Here is a 17,468-nt window from a genome sequence, read left to right as displayed (position 1 = left end):
GATGTGACCCATATGGTCAGGGCCCAGTACTAGCTCTGAGAGTGATCCAGAGAGCATCAAAGGAGGTTGTTTGCATGACAATTCTGTGACAAATTGGCAAGACTTGTGTGAATAAATTTTAACATTTCACCTCTGTTAGACAATGTTCACAGGCCTCTGTCACCTTTGAATCCACAAACTATCCCAAGCTCACATAGTAAGGTGATTCTCATATTATAATGTGAATGGATTGCCGTGTTTTTTCCGATGAGAAGAACTGAGAGGGTTTTTTTTTTTTTTTTTCATCTGCCTTGGGAGTCACATTGCTGAAATTGTACATTCCCATGTCTTAAATCCAGCGTTCTCATCTGTTTCAGCAGAACTTTGGCAAGAATAAATTTAGATATCTCTGGCTGTATCTGCAGTAAACACTATAATCATGCAATGTCATTCCAAAGGAAAGTTTTGAGGAGGAAATTGTTTGATTGAAAGGAAATTGTTGGGTTTTACCTTGCCTTAATACTGAGCAGTTGTGAGCTCAGTGTGTTTGTGATTGACAGATTGTTATTAGCCAATCAGAACAGAGAGATGGTAGTGGCTGGCCTGCTGATTATGAAGATCTGGAGCCGGGAGATGTTGTATTCCCAGGAGACCTGGAGGTGACAGAAAGAATTTTACCAGAGAGTGGACATCGCACCACTATCTTGGTATGATATTTACATGTTAAATGATTAGTGTTTAGTAGTTTTATTATCCACTGATGTTCATTCATGCATTGTTAGTTATTTTTATAATGGCCAAAATGATATGGTATAGAATAGCCAAACATATTGTAAATATATATTTGTTTTTGTTTCTATTTACAAGGAGTGACAGGTCAAGGAGCTTTCATTCTCCCTTGACGTGCCACAAAAAAGACCCTGTCAAAATCCTGCCCGTAAATTTCGTAAATTTTTACTGGCAGAGCTTGGTAATTCTAAAATATAGCTTGTTGATCTAGTCTTAACCACCAACCATCAATACATCAACAAACATCATTTAAATTATACTGTATATCACATGACATAACTGACACTTCAAATTGTCCTTTTGTCCATTTCTTGTCAAATTAACAAACTTCTTGTTTTGACATTGAGTAAGCTTTGGTAAGCAAGCTAACCGATTAGCCTACTAAACTAGCATACAATGCGTAAGTTACTACACGTTATCATATCAAACCCTTGTAGAATTTTAAATAATCTTTTTTTTTAAATTTTTTTATTTGGAATGCCCAATTCCCAATGCGCAAGTCCTCGTGGTGGCGTAGAGACTCGCCTCAATCTGGGTGGTGGAGGACGAACCTCATCTGAGACCGTCAATCCATGCATCTTATCACGTGGCTTGTAGAGCACGTAACCATGGAGCGTGTGTGAAAGCTCACGCTATTCTCCGCGGCATCCACGCACAACTCACCACGTGCCCCAACGAGAACAAGAACCACACATTATAGTGACCACGAGGAGGTTACCCCATACGACTCTACCCTCCCTAGCAACTGGGCCAATTTGGTTGCTTAGGAGACCTAGCTGGAGTCACTCAGCATGCCCTGGATTCGAACTCGTGACTCCAGGGGTGGCAGTCAGCGTCAAAACTCACTGAGCTACCCAGGCCCCTTAAATAATATTTGTAATATTTTTGGCATCACACCAGAGAGAGACTAAAGTTATATTCAATGTGATATCCAGACAAACTAAATTAATTATGTTATAATATATGCACATGGAAATAGTGCTTAATTATGACAGTATTTACATGATCACCTACAGGAAGATAACTCTAAAGTCATTTTTGGTCAGGTATTTCAAGCATCAGGGGCCAGATTCACAAAAATGTTCTTAAGAAAAAAATTAAGAAAGTTCTTAGGATAAATTATAAGAAGTTCCTAAGTGCAATTCTTGCAAAATTCTTAAGACGTTCTCAAATATTTTCATAAGAACATCTTCATTTTTTTCTTAAGATTAAAAAGACAGGCTTTGACATTGTCTGATCATTCTGCTAATGGAGTTGCCTTGTTTAATAGCCTAAAAGTTGCAAGCACCTCGCGATAATTTTTTTTAATGTAAAGTGTGTGAGATGTGTTTAATGACATTAACAGTCAAAGGAGAATTTACTTGCTGCTAAACATTTGATAACTTTTAATTTGACATGGAGGAAAAGAAAAGAAACAAAACTTCAGTAGACAAGAGCTGGATGTTCTTGTTTAGGAAATTACTGCAAGGAAAAAGTTCTCCTTGGGAAGCTTGATAATAATATCACATCAGAAAGTAAGAGGTGAAAAGGTGGCGGAGGCTGTTTTCCCTGTGCCCAACTCCGATAGGGATGTGGATGGAACATTTTTTTTTTTTAGATAATTTTTATGCTTCTTTTTTTTCTTAAGAACAATCTTAAGAAAAAAGAACTTTCTTAAGAAGTTTATTCGGGAATATAAAATATTTGTAACTTTTTTCTTAAGTTACAAATTAAGAAGAAAATTGTAGTTAAGAAGAAATTTCTTCTTAAGAATGTTTCGTGAATCCGGCCCCAGGCATTACCCCCAGGGGGTAATATTTTTCAACTGAACTCAGTTAAGTTCAGTTGAACTGCCACTAACATTGAATCTCTAAGGGCTCCAGTAATGTTCAGCGCTGATGTTAGATTTCCCATTCTGCTCTCTGTTTCTCTTTCCTCAGTTCAACTGCACGTACCGTAAGAACCAGGACACCCCAGTTGATTTTGATTTTGGAGCTGATGATACTGCTGTAGACTCTCTGGACAATGTAACCTTCAATATGGAGCTTTATAACAATCCCTTCCGCTACTCCAGCACCCAGTCATTCCTCACCATCACTGAGAACAAGCCCATCTATGTGGAGGTATTCTACTACACTTAAACATATACATATACATACAGTACCTAGTATATACATTTACATATACATGTGGACACTGGACACACTTTTAATAAAGGGGGTTTGGCCATTTCAGCTACACACGTTACTAATAGGTGCATAAAATGAAGCATGCAGTCTGCTTAGATAAACATTTCCAGTAGAATGGGGGTACCAAAGTGCTCAGTGACTTTCAACATGGCACTGTCATAAGATGCCACAAGTGAAATGGTTTACTGTGGGGCTCTTTAACTACTTTATCATGGGGGCCAGTTGTTCAGATGAAATCTCGACGGGGGCCAAACTTTTTTTCCGTGTTTATCTTAGCTAACACTTTCATTGTAACTAACATGTTAACATGAAAAACAAAACTAAACACCAGTAATACTATACATTTATTTTAGTGCTGTCCGTCGATTAAGTTTTTTTATTGCAATTAATCACATAATCTTTTGTAGTTAATCATGATTAATCGCATATTTTGAAAGTGCTGAAATTTGACACTATATATACTTCTTTCCCTGTCAAAATGCATTTATTTCCATCTTAGGAAAGAAAACAAAACAATATGTAACAGTATAATGCTTTATTACCATTTTCCAAACAAAGCCTTCCACAGTATAAAGGTAGAAATGCACTAAATAGCACCAATTCAAGAAACATTAAATGTTTCCCAAAGTCTAAGTGGGAGTTTGACTAATTGAAAGTATTAGTCTCCCCATAGGTTGCATTTTCATTGCAATGGGCATTAAATCTCTTTAACTCAAATCCTCCACAATCTGCTGGTAGACTGTGGTTATCCGCTTTCCTATTGCAATCGTGAAGCCACATCCATGGTTCGTGTCAACTCCACATAAAAAAAAAAGCGCTTGCCATGTCATTCTGCATTTTGGTGATAGTTAAGACTTGATGTGCTTCTGTGTGCCTTACATAGGCTGAGAAATACTTGATTTCTATCACAAGTTAAATCTGGGCTTGTTTTGTACATCAAATAGCATTAAGGGGTAATTTCTTCATTTATCACTGACACAGAAGCACTGCTGTTTTTTGTTTTTGTGAAATTCCATGTTCACAAAATGTCAGATACATATCAGTATATAAATGACAATTACATTCTTCTTCAAGTTAAGCAGAGGAAAAAAGTAAATAAATAAATAAATAATAATAATTTATGTGGTGTGAATTGTGCGTCAGTGTGTGTCACATCGTCCAGTGTTTATGCTGGTTAATGCTGTATAAACGGTAAATGCGTTAATTGCGGATAAGAAAAATTAACGTGTTAAGCTTTTTAAATTAATTGCATGCATTAACGCGTTAATTCTGACAGCTCTAGTTTATTTACATTAAAACAGTCAGAGGTATTAATTTTAAAAAAATTATGGTTTGGCCATTAGTACCTTCTAAAGATCTGGCTGAAGAAAAAAACATGACCTCACACCCTCATCTAACATATACTGTAAGTTTTGATGAACTTTATTTTGAAAACAAAAACACAATGATCATTTGTAGGGCTATTGCTCACAAATTATAAAAACTGGAAGGAAGAACATTTAGATCTGTCAGTATCTTTGACAATATCAACCCACACAAGAACACAATGGCAATCTAATACAGAACTCTCTTTTTATATAAGCTGAAGTATGCAACTTTTTCAGTGTTAAAATACTTCTATCCCAGTTTAGTATGCAGAGACAACTATAAGGGTGTTTTCACACTTGGGTCCTCTTTAAAAGAACCAAACTCAAATCCCTTTAAGTGGACCAAGAAGTGAACCGAGTGAAAAAGGACCCAGTTCTGTTTGCATTCACACTATTTGTGACCTCTGTAGTGGGCTCAGATCTCTTTTTGGTCCACTTGACCCATTACGGGGTCTCAGTCCATTTTGCATTCACACTGTGTTGTTTTTGTGAAACCCAGACCCCTTTTTAAAAGACAAAATTGATGATAATTTATTATGGCAATATTAAGTGTTGAGTACAATTAGCTCTACATATTAACTTGTGAGATTATTAAACATGATTAATACCTTTAAAATGAATAATAAGCATGACTACAGGTGTCTTTGTTCAATAAAACATTTTATTGATCTTTTGCATCAAAAAAGAACTGTATTACATAGTGTTTTTATACATTAAGAGGGAAAAGCAATGCATTTAACTGAATGCATTGTATTTTTATATCAATAATACTGTATTTAAAGGCAAATTTAAAGAAATGTTAATCATGTATTATGGCAGTTGTATTACCAAAAAAAAAAAAGTACGATTGATCATGGTTTTAACTATTGACAGCTTCGGGCAACATCCATTCATTCAAAACAACAGTAATATATTAGTGTCGGAAACTCTTAACTCGCCATTCCAACCCTCGAGTCTTCATTTGCACAGAACACTGAAGAAAGATTTTTGAGTTTATTTTGTAATGAGTTTAAATAGTCTGAAAGACTCGTCGCGTCTCTTCTCCACGCGTCATCATTTCTGGTGTACAGTAACCTGTCAGGGTCAAACATGTTTGGCATTACGCGAATGAGAATAACAAGAGAGCCCGTAGCACTTTATGTTCACAATGCACGGTTTAGCGAACCAAACCGCAGGCTGCAAGTGAACCGTACTCAGACCACCTCCCGAGATGATCTCGGTACAATTTGTTTTAAAAGGGTCTGAGATCATTTGGATTGTTCACATATGGGCCAAAAATCCCATGAACCATGCTCAGACCCCTGGAATGGACCAAGTGTGAAAGTGCCCTTAGTAAGCCATTCATAGGTTAATTTTCTCGAAAACTGTAAACACTGTGTCTCTGCGGCACTATAAAAATTCCTGTTTGTTTTGAGTGACCTGCCCCAACAACGTTAAGCAACTAATAGCGTGAGTTGGGGACTATTTGAGTGTTGGAGCAAGCTGATTTGAAAGCATTGTTTATTTTTGCTAGTGTCTCAGAAATTACATACTTCAGCTTTAAAACTAAAAAAAGAGAAAATGTCTATTCTTCCTTTTTCTCTATTATCATCCCATTCAATGAGGGGAAATTAGCCTTTCTTTGTCCAAATTCACAACATGTGCAGGAGTCAGATACTTGTGCAGATAATTGGTAAACAGAGAAGAAACTGATTTGATGATGTTAGGGGTTAAGAACGCTTACACACACCTGTAGAACAAAACACAGTCAGACAGATTTCCCAGCAGCTAAGCAATTTGAATAAAGACATTTGAATGAATAAGACGCAATAAAATATATGCTCAACTAAAAGTTCCTGGTTCATGTTTTGGAGAGACGTGTAACTGAACTATGCCCAGACAAGCTTAAACACGGAGTCACAGATCGCTTCTGACTACCGCTGATGTTGCTGCACGCCCCATTGAGTGTTGTTAAACTCAACGCTGAGTTTAGCGGAGGGAGCTCAGATGTTTCAGACTGCGATGCAATATCAGTAGGAGGGCCAGATAAAAGTGATTGGCAGGCCGGATTTGGCTAGCACTTGTTTACTGAGTCTGTTGTGAAAGAACTTGACTGGCCTGCACATCTGTCAGGCTTCATCACCCAACATCAGTGCTATTATGTCTATGGGAGTGAACGACTGCAGCCATGTTCCAACATCTAGTGTAAAGCCTTCCTGGAAGAATGGAACTTGTTATAGTAGCAAAAGAATGACCAACTCCCTAGTAATGGCCATGATTTGAAAATAAATGTTCATCAAGCACATATGGATGTAGTTTTCAGGTGTCCACATACTTTTAGATATGTAATGTATGAATATACGTACACTGGCGGCCAAAAGTTTGGAATAATGTACAGATTTAGCTCTTATGGAAAGAAATTGGTACTTTTATTCACCAAAGTGCCATTCAACTGATCACAATGTATAGTCAAGACATTAATAACATGAAAAATTACTATTACAATTTGAAACAAATGTTTAGAACTTCTTAAACTACTTCAAAGAGTTCTCATCAAAAAATCCTCCACGTACAGCAATGACAGCTTTGCAGATCCTTGGCATCTAGCTGTCAGTTTGTCCAGATACTCAGGTGACATTTCACCCCACGCTTCCTGTAGCACTTGCCATAGATGTGGCTGTCTTGTCGAACACTTCTTAAGCACCTTACAGTCTAGCTGATCCCACAAAAGCTCAATGGGTTTAAGATCCATAACACTCTTTTCCAATTATCTGTTGTCCAGTGTCTGTGTTTCTTTGCCCACTCTAACCTTTTATTTTTGTTTTTCTGTTTCAAAAGTGGCTTTTTCTTTGCAATTCTTCCCATAAGGCTTGTACCCCTGTGTCTTCTCTTTACTGTTGTACATGAAACTGGTGTTGAGCGGGTAGAATTCAATGAAGCTGTCAGCTGAGGACATGTGAGGCATCTATTTCTTAAACTAGAGACTCTGATGTACTTATCCTCTTGTTTAGTTATACATCTGGCCTTCCACATCTCTTTCTATCCTTGTTAGAACCAGTTGTCCTTTGTCTTTGAAGACTGTGGTGTACACCTTTGTATGAAATCTTGAGTTTTTTGGCAATTTCAAGCATTTTATAGCCTTCATTCCTCAAAACAATGATTGACTGATGAGTTTCTAGAGAAAGCTGTTTCTTTTTTTGCCATTTTTGACCAAATATTGACCTTAAGACATGCCAGTCTATTGCATACTGTGGCAACTCAAAAACAAAGACAATGTTAAGCTTCATTTAACAAACCAAATAGCTTTCAGCTGTGTTTAATATAATGGCAAGAGATTTTCTAGTACCAAATTAGCAATTTAGCACGATTACTCAAGGATAAGGTGATGGAGTGATGGCTGCTGGAAATGGGGCCTGTCTAGATTTAATCAAAAATTACTTTTTTCAAATAGTGATGGTGCTGTTTTTTACATCAGTAATGGCCTGACTATACTTTGTGATCAGTTGAATGCCACTTTGGTGAATTAAAATACCAATTTCCTTCCGAAACAGAAAAATCTGTACATTATTCCAAACTTTTGGCCGCTAGTGTATACACACAGTTGCTATACTGTATGTCTATATACATTGCATTGTCCAGTACAAACATGTCCCATATGTGATTTATAATGGTAAATATTCCTATGGAGTTCAATAAAACTATTTTCAATGCTGTAACCACATAAGGGAACCAATGTAATAATTGAATGAGAAAACTTATACACAAATATAATCACTGCCAAAAACACCTGAATTAAAAAAATCTGCTTTTAACCTTTTACCATGATAAGCATTTCTTATACCATAAGCAGCTGGTGTCTGTTTGTGTCTGATCTTTCAAACTCTGTTCTGTGTGTATGTGAGTGAGTAGATGTCTCTCTGTCTATGGCTATGAAAGAAGACAGCAGTCAGCTGTGTGTGTACAGTTGGTCTGGTCTGTCTGCATGTCATATTGTCATTAGTCAGTGGGGTTTCGAAGAGTCAGGCAGGCAATATTTGATCTTAGAGTTAAATGCTTAGGACCTGGTTGTATGTCTTTTACTCTTTCTCTTCCTGGGATAGACTGTTACAATGGTTACTGTGTCCTGAATTATGACACACTGCGGGATTTGGCATATTTATCACCAAGGGCCATTGGTTCTTGTCACGACAAGTTTGAATATGCAGAAATTCTAATGATTTTTAAGAGCTTTCAGTGCAAAATTACTTAAATTCCTGTCTGTTCCAGACACAAAGATATTGTATGGCTTCAGAAGATTTGGAATATAACACATGAGTACAATACATTTGTGATGCTTTAATGGTGCCTTTTTGTCATTTTTAGAGGATGATACATAGCTTGTGGTCACTGAAAATGTATGCTGTTTATGCATCATTCTTGTTATTGCTCGTATATGTCTGCCAACCTAGATACTTTGCCTTTCTGCTGAAATTTGACCCCCACCTTGGCACAGTTAAATGGAGGAAATGGGATGTTATGTTTTTTGTGGCAGCTCTAGTCTGTTATGTGTGCTTTTACAGCATCAGATGGCCAAACTTTTACAACTGAATGATCCTCTGAGATTTATTCAAGGCACAGAAATCTGATGTCAGAATTTGTGATTCTTGGAATTATGACCAATCTGACAATGTTCCTTTAGACAGTGTGCCTTGTCAAAAGAAATTGAGAGCCTGCAAGTGTTATTTGCTGATTTGAACCGATGCCTGAGAGAGTGTGTGGAAAAAAAAACTCAATCAGACAGATGAAAAAAGATTGACTGAGTGTGTCTACCAGAGGACTAGATATAATACAGGTGCATCTCAATAAATTAGAATGTCGTGGAAAAGTTCATTTATTTCAGTAATTCAACTCAAATTGTGAAACTCGTGTATTAAATCAATTCAATGCACACAGACTGAAGTAGTCTTTGGTTCTTTTAATTGTGATGATTTTGGCTCACATTTAACAAAAACCCACCAATTCACTCTCTCAAAAAATTAGAATACATCATAAGACCAATAAAAAAAAACATTATTAGTGAATTGGCCTTCTGGAAAGTATGTTAATTTACTGTATATGTACTCAATGCTTGGTAGGGGCTCCTTTTGCTTTAATTACTGCCTCAATTCGGCGTGGCATGGAGGTGATCAGTTTGTGGCACTGCTGAGGTGGTATGGAAGCCCAGGTTTCTTTGACAGTGGCCTTCAGCTCATCTGCATTTTTTGGTCTCTTGTTTCTCATTTTCCTCTTGACAATACCCCATAGATTCTCTATGGGGTTCAGGTCTGGTGAGTTTGCTGGCCAGTCAAGCACACCAACACCATGGTCATTTAACCAACTTTTGGTGCTTTTGGCAGTGTGGGCAGGTGCCAAATCCTGTTGGAAAATGAAATCAGCATCTTTAAAAAGCTGGTCAGCAGAAGGAAGCATGAAGTGCTCCAAAATTTCTTGGTAAACGGGTGCAGTGACTTTGGTTTTCAAAAAACACAATAGACCAACACCAGCAGATGACATTGCACCCCAAATCAACACAGACTGTGGAAACTTAACACTGGACTTCAAGCAACTTGGGCTATGAGCTTCTCCACCCTTCCTCCAGACTCTAGGACCTTGGTTTCCAAATGAAATACAAAACTTGCTCTCATCTGAAAAGAGGACTTTGGACCACTGGGCAACAGTCCAGTTCTTCTTCTCCTTAGCTCAGGTAAGACGCCTCTGACGTTGTCTGTGGTTCAGGAGTGGCTTAACAAGAGGAATACGACAACTGTAGCCAAATTCCTTGACATGTCTGTGTGTGGTGGCTCTTGATGCCTTGACCCCAGCCTCAGTCCATTCCTTGTGAAGTTCACCCAAATTCTTGAATCGATTTTGCTTGACGATCATAAGGCTGCGGTTCTCTTGGTTGGTTGTGCATCTTTTTCTTCCACACTTTTTCCTTCCACTCAACTTTCTGTTAACATGCTTGGATACAGCACTCTGTGAACAGCCAGCTTCTTTGGCAATGAATGTTTGTGGCTTACCCTCCTTGTGAAGGGTGTCAATGATTGTCTTCTGGACAACTGTCAGATCAGCAGTCTTCCCCATGATTGTGTAGCCTAGTGAACCAAACTGAGAGACCATTTTGAAGGCTCAGGAAAACTTTACAGGTGTTTTGAGTTGATTAGCTGATTGGCATGTCACCATATTCTAATTTTTTGAGATAGTGAATTGGTGGGTTTTTGTTAAATGTGAGCCAAAATCATCACAATTAAAAGAACCAAAGACTTAAACTACTTCAGTCTGTGTGCACTGAATTTATTTAATACATGAGTTTCACAATTTGAGTTGAATTACTGAAATAAATGAACTTTTCCACGACATTCTAATTTATTGAGATGCACCTGTATATAGCATCTAAACATTACTTTGGTGATCCATCAAATACTATATGAATCACCTGTCATCATATTTAAAAATAGTAGTGTTCTATTAGTCAAGATAAAGAAAGCAGTTTATCTTTCTTAGTCTCGCTATTTTTTTATTGTTTACAGCAAATGCATATTTGGTCTCTCAGAAAAAAGTTTTTCTTTATTAACACTTACAAGGGTCACTGTGAGAAACCACCTTTCTTTTCTCAGCTCTCTTTTTTGTTAGAGTTTAAATTAGGAATCATTCTATTTTGTGATTGTTATTCACAGCGATGGGAAAAAATAGAGAGTAGGAGGTGGTGACATTTAACATTGTTGCTTCTAAAAAAAAAAACTGCTTGCAAGCTGAATTAGGTAAACTTTTACAAACATTCTTGTGTTATTGAAGTTAATGTAGATGAATAAAAATATACAGTGGTAAGAAAAGGAATTACCTGCATTTATGTATAAATTTGTCTTAAAATCTGGTTTGAACTTCATCTAAGTTACAATAATGAACAAACACAATATGTTTTAACCAATAACACACAAATTAATGTATTGTTATTGTACATATTCAATACATCATTCAAATATTCACAGTGTAGTTCGGAAAAAGTATGTGATCCCCTAGGCTAATGATGTCAACAAAAGCTAATTAGAGTCAGGAGGTGACAAACCTGGCATCCAGTTAATGAAATGAGACTGTAGGTGTGGATTAGAGCTACTTTGACTTATAAAAAGCACTCAAACAATCTGCTGTGGAACATGCCTTGCAAAAAAGAGATCTCAGAAGACCTGTGATAAAGGATTGTTGCTTCGCATAAAGCTGGAAAGTGTTTCAAAGTTATCTCGAAGAGCTTAGATAATTATCTGTCCACAGTTAGACAAATTGTCTATAAATGGAGATTATTTAGTACTATGACTACTCTCCCTAGAAGTGGTCATCCAGGCAAGATGACTCAAAGGACACACAGCAGAATGCTCAATGAGGTAAAAAAGAACCCTAAGACTTGGAGTCATTGGAACTGGTTAACACCTCTGTTGATGAGACTACTATACGAAAAACATTAAACAGGCATGTTGTCCATGGCTTGTCATCATCAAGTTTATCAAGATATCATCAATGTTTCCCACAAGATTTTGTGAAACTGTGGTGGGTTGACCTCAGACCCTCTGGGGGGTCCGGGGACATACTCCCCCGGAAGAATATTTTGTACATTTTGAAGTTAAATGCATCAATCTGGTGCACTTTGAGAGCAAAATTAAGAGGCCAGATCTATGAAGAAATTTGTGCTCTTGTAAACAATTTTGTGCTCTAGTAGTAATTTAATCATAAACACATTGGTTGCAGGGCTCAACATTAAGCATTGTCATGTGCTTGTCCTCTGGACAAGTAAATTGGTCATTCACAGAGTAAAAAGTTATTTGTCCAGAGAGAAAAAAGGACATTTAAGTTACATGCTCAAGTAACATGTCAAAGTTTATGTTGTATATTTTTCAAAAATGATGACCGATGCCCAACCTAATAGTGTACCTATGCACAGGGTTGGGGAGTAATGGAATACATGTAATGGGATTACGTATTTAAAATACAAAATACAAGTAACTGTATTCCACTACAGTTACAATTTAAATCATTGGTAATTAGAATACAGTTACATTCAAAAAGTATTTTGATTACTGAAGAGATTACTTTGCATTTTACTGTCATTTGTTTCATTTAATATTTAGTCCTTTCAGATGGAAAACATTTATACATATAAATTATGCGATCCAAAGTGCGTTTGAACAGCGGTGAAACACTTTCTTATGATGTGTTACATTCATACGAGCAGACAGAGAAGTAAGTTTGAAGTTTGGAGCAGTAGAAATATAAATAAACCTTGTGTAAATTGTCAGCTTTATGCTAAGCTAAAATGCTATTTCTAACCATTTTACACCAGGCACGATCATATTTTTTTATCAAGAAAATTCATGTTGGATCATAATTTCTTTTTTTCTAGCAAGACCTTTGATATTAGGGCAAAAATCATATTCTTGATAATAATTTATGTATTGTTTTCCTGTAAAAATTTCTAAAAATCTTTAGATATTGTTTTAGAAACATCAATGCATAAGATATTTAGGTTTTTCAGAGAATGTATTTTTAACATATGTATTTTGTCTTACTGTACTGGCAGAGTTTTTATAGTCAAAACAAGTGAAAATATCTACCAGTGCTGAAGAAGTAATCCAAAGTATTTAGAATACGTTACTGACCTTGAGTAATCTAACGGAATATGTTACAAATGATATTTTACAGCATGTATTCTGTATTCTGTAGTGGAATACATTTCGAAGTAACCCTCCCAACTCTGCCTATGTAGTCAACTCAGTTCTCTGTGCCAGAAATGTAAACTGCACTGGGTAGGGGAGGAGGCTGTTGTCATATGATAATTATTTTATGTCACGTATGGTAGTCAAATAAAGGAAAGCCTCCATCGCCACCATTTACAGGGATGCTCATAGTTTTATGGAATGAGATCTACTTTTTCATCATGTTATTGCAGCAAGATCTACCATATACAATAAAGACTATATATTATTACAATACAAGAATATCAGGAGTCTGTGGTGAAATTTGACGATTCTCAATACCAGCTTCAAAACCACAACAAATAATAACACTAATATGTTAATTATGGGAGAATTGTTTCAAATTCTTAAGTAATTATTCAAGACTAGTAAACAGTATTAAAATAACAATAAAAACAGCAATGAATAGAAATAGATTAAAAACAATAGAAGAAAAAATTCTTTTTTAACAGCTTTAAAAAACTAAATGTTTTTTAACAGCAGTAGGCTATCAAGTATTCAAGGAAACATTCATAATGAAATGCAAAATAAAACTACTACTGGTCTTCACTGTATGATTATAATACATTAATACTTTTAAATAACTTTTTAAAGCTACTAAAGTTACTCAGTCTAGAGCAGTGCGTGTTTTCTTGTTATGGTTGTTTGATTATTGTAATGACACACTACTTTAGACAGCAGCAGGTTTATTAGCTTACATTTATACTTACAAGTCCGACATTTTATACAAATCATTTTTCTTCACTGTTACGTTCACTTTAGACATCACTTATTGTGTTTACATGAATACCTCAGCAAGATGGGCATTTTGGCAGAATGTATTTGACTATTCATGTGCGCATTAGCATGAGCATTTTCACACGCACACACACGTGCATGTTCAGCACACACATACGCTGCCTGTCAATCAAAACAGTGCGGCTGTTAGTAGATCACTAGCGAATTATAAAATTACATGCTCTGGATTACATTCAACTGCAGAATAAGAATATGAAATGTCTGATAAGTAACACAGGCCTAGGCAATCACAAATATAGCCGGTTATTTTTTTGTTATTGGTGTTTTAATCAGTCTGCTTGTCCGGTCGGGCAAGTAAAATTCTCTTTCACTTGCCCCTTCAAAAATCCATTTGTTCTGGACAAGTGTTAATTTGGGTCCTGGGTTGTATTGATATGAATGGTGATGACACGGCCAAAAAATTCACACCCACAAAGCATGGTAAACAAGAGGGAGTTTAACGCAGTTCACAAATGGTCAAAACACAAAATCGACTAGAGCATACATTTGAGCCATCAAAGATGCTAAAAATAGTTACGTTGTCAGAGCCGTTGGTAATAATGTTAAAGTTAGCTAACGTTAGATTAACGTTAATTATCAATGATAACTTCTACAGTAACGTTATCTGTTTGCTGTCATACATTGGTAATGATAAAATTGTGTCTGGACTAGTGGATAACTGCAGTGGATACTGTTACGTTAGTTAATGTTACTTAACTCAAACGATGTTGTGTCCTTAAAATGCCTTGGTGCCTTGGGAGTGCGTGTGTGTGACAGCATGTGCGCGTACAGCAGGGGGGAGTGGGGAGGGCTGACTAACTGGGAGTGAGAGATGCTTTGCCAAAGCAATGGCACAAAACACAACGTTAGATATCTTTTATGTTATTATGAGAAGTGTAAAAATATTTTCGGTTCATTATGAAACTGTGGCGGGCCGCCACAGTCTAGGTAATTAATGGGAAACACTGTATCATACGGGATAATGTCAGGGTGGCTTTGCTCCAGCTGAAGCTCAGCAGAAGTTGAATGATGCAGCAGGACAATGACCCTAAACATCAAAGTAAATCCACTACAGAATGGCTTCAAAAAAATACAAAATGAAAATGCTTTTGGAGTGTCCCATTTAGAGCCCAGACCTTAACCCAATAGAGATGCTGTGGAATACCTCAGAGCTGTTCACACCAGATATCCTTAGAATATGGCTGAGCTGAAGCAGTTCTGTAAGGAAGAATGGTCCAAAATTCCTTCTGAACGTTGTGCAGGACTAATCCACAGCTACCGGAAACACTTGGTTGAGGTTATTGCTGCCAAAGGAGGATTGGCCGGTTATTAAATCCAAGGGTTCACTTACTTTTTCCACAGCACTATGAATGTTTAATGGGATGTGGTCCATAAATACATGAAAGATTAAGCACATTGTGTTTGTCTATACTTGTGACTGATGAAGATGAGATCACATTTTATTACCAATTAATGCAGAAAACCAGCTAATTCCAGAGGGTTCACATACTTTTTCTTGCCACTGTAGGTAAAATGTGGTGGTTATATACAGTAACCAATAAGCGCATTTACATGCACGTTCTTGCACCAATTATGCTTAAGATAATTTAAACATCTTAAATGGTGTTCCTTTATTGGGATATGGTAAAAAAACGGTTTAAGCATAGACCGACTGACACATAGAGTTTTGCCCATTACCCCGATTTCACATTGCATGTAAACACCTTTACCGCTGTTCTTACTGGTTTATCCAATACAGAATGTGCAAGTCTTGTACTCTTGCCTTGCCAGGGAATAATGCAATGATTTCAGATGTCATGTAAACGCGATTTTCTTGCGTTAGCAGATTTTTCGAATAAGATGATTTTTGGTTTGAGTAGTGGTGTGCATGCAAACATGCTCACTGTGGATATAAAGGAAATATCAAATCACATAAAAATGGTGGTAAGTATTTTATGTTTGGTGAAAATTAGGGATCTTCATAGTATAAAAGGTTTTACATGTGGTGATACATATTATTAAACCATTCTGTATGGCACAGAGGTTTGAAAGACTTTTCATGCTAATCGATGCACAAAATTAACTATGTGCAATGTAATGCTTTGCACCAACCAAACATTGAACCATTAGAGCCACTTAATGCGTCACTTGGATAAAACACCTCAAATTTGGCTTTCGTTCCCTAGCCTGCATAATCCCAACATGGATTTTACTTTGATGGTTTGTTATTCATTTAGGCCAATAAAATTGCATGTTTAAAAAATATTCTGACGTGTCTGAAAGGGTTAACAGGGAAATTTGTTTTTATCTCTACAGATATCAGCTACTAAAGCAGACCCCAACCTTGGCTTCATGATTCAGACCTGCTTCATCTCTCCAGACTCCAATCCTCTCATGCCGTCAGAATATGTCGTCATCGAGAACATCTGTCCCAAGGATGACTCTGTGCTATATTACCCTCACCGAGATGACTTCCCCATCCTTCATGCTCAGACAGACCGAAAACGCTTCAGTTTCACCTACAGGTCAAAGTTCAACGTGTCATTGCTCTTCCTGCACTGTGAGATGTCCCTCTGCTCTAGAAGAAATGACAAGCAGATAAACCTGCCAGAGGTACAAACTGTAATCTAACACATTGGTCCACAACTGGTTCACAGTCTGTTCCGATAGGGTCAATGCTAAATACAAATTATTAAATGCAATTAACCATATAATCATGTATATTTGGGATTACAAAATAATCAGGCTTACCAACTTTTAAAAGAGATGAGAAAATGTTTTTATGTTGTTGACGTGAAAGGTTGTGCATCCAATTCCACTGTACGGTATTTTGGGCCAAATTCATCTGTCATTTGGTAGAGGCTAGCTAAATTAGGCTGATGCCTGTTTTATTAGGCATATTTTTGTTTACTGTTGTAGAATAAGCAATTTTGGTACTGTGTTGGGTCGGGCCTTAATGTTTGGTGTAAAATCTGGGTCCAAAGGCAAAACCAGTTGAGATCCACTGATCTAACATACCATTTTCTTTACCCTAGCCATCATTATACACTCATTTCTTTCTTATTATCTTTGTATTATTTAAAAAGGTTTTTATACTGTACATCACCCTGCAATGAATCAGTTCCCATTCCCAAAACTGTCTGAATTTGAACTCTGATTAATGAAAGTTGTATTAGCTTTCACACAGTCAGGTTCAAAATCAATCTCGGCATCACTTACATAATCAAAATCAGCTGTAATGTGAATGTTTATTAGATTTTAGGCTGCACACGTTTATCAGATATCTTAAGTCAGAGCTTAGGAATGCAGATAACTTTTTGACCCCTACACATATCTAAGTTCAAAGTAGTTGTTTTATTGTATAGATAACATGAACACACATTTTAATTCATTTATATAGTCTGTTTGACTTAGCTCCATCCTACAGGGTTTCTTTTTGATTCATAGCCTTGGCACTGGTCGCTCTGTGGCGACTGCTAGCATCAATCCACTCTCTGTGAGCGAAGGATAGATAAATCTTGGTGATGTTACTTCAGTTACCATCCACAGAGAAAAACAAATCTCAATCCTTCACTGTCCTTCGTCAATTTTTCCTTCCTCCCTCCCTTCTTGGCATAATCATGTTTAATCCTCTGCATTTTCCACCT

General features: G+C 36.8%; 1 protein-coding gene across 2 annotated transcripts in view; it reads left to right on the top strand.

The window, feature by feature from the left end:
• Window positions 1-17,468, top strand: part of tgfbr3 (transforming growth factor, beta receptor III) — a 189,439-nt gene that overhangs the window by 153,850 nt on the left and 18,121 nt on the right. For both annotated transcript variants that reach the window (XM_051707490.1, XM_051707491.1), the window contains exons 11-13: window positions 540-686; window positions 2,688-2,870; window positions 16,138-16,434. In XM_051707490.1, the coding sequence (XP_051563450.1) occupies window positions 540-686; window positions 2,688-2,870; window positions 16,138-16,434 (627 nt within the window). The remainder of the gene's footprint in view (window positions 1-539; window positions 687-2,687; window positions 2,871-16,137; window positions 16,435-17,468) is intronic.

Source organism: Myxocyprinus asiaticus, chromosome 9, assembly GCF_019703515.2.
Source record: "Myxocyprinus asiaticus isolate MX2 ecotype Aquarium Trade chromosome 9, UBuf_Myxa_2, whole genome shotgun sequence".
Classification (NCBI taxonomy): Eukaryota; Metazoa; Chordata; class Actinopteri; order Cypriniformes; family Catostomidae; genus Myxocyprinus; species Myxocyprinus asiaticus.
This window is presented reverse-complemented; position numbering and strand designations above follow the sequence as displayed.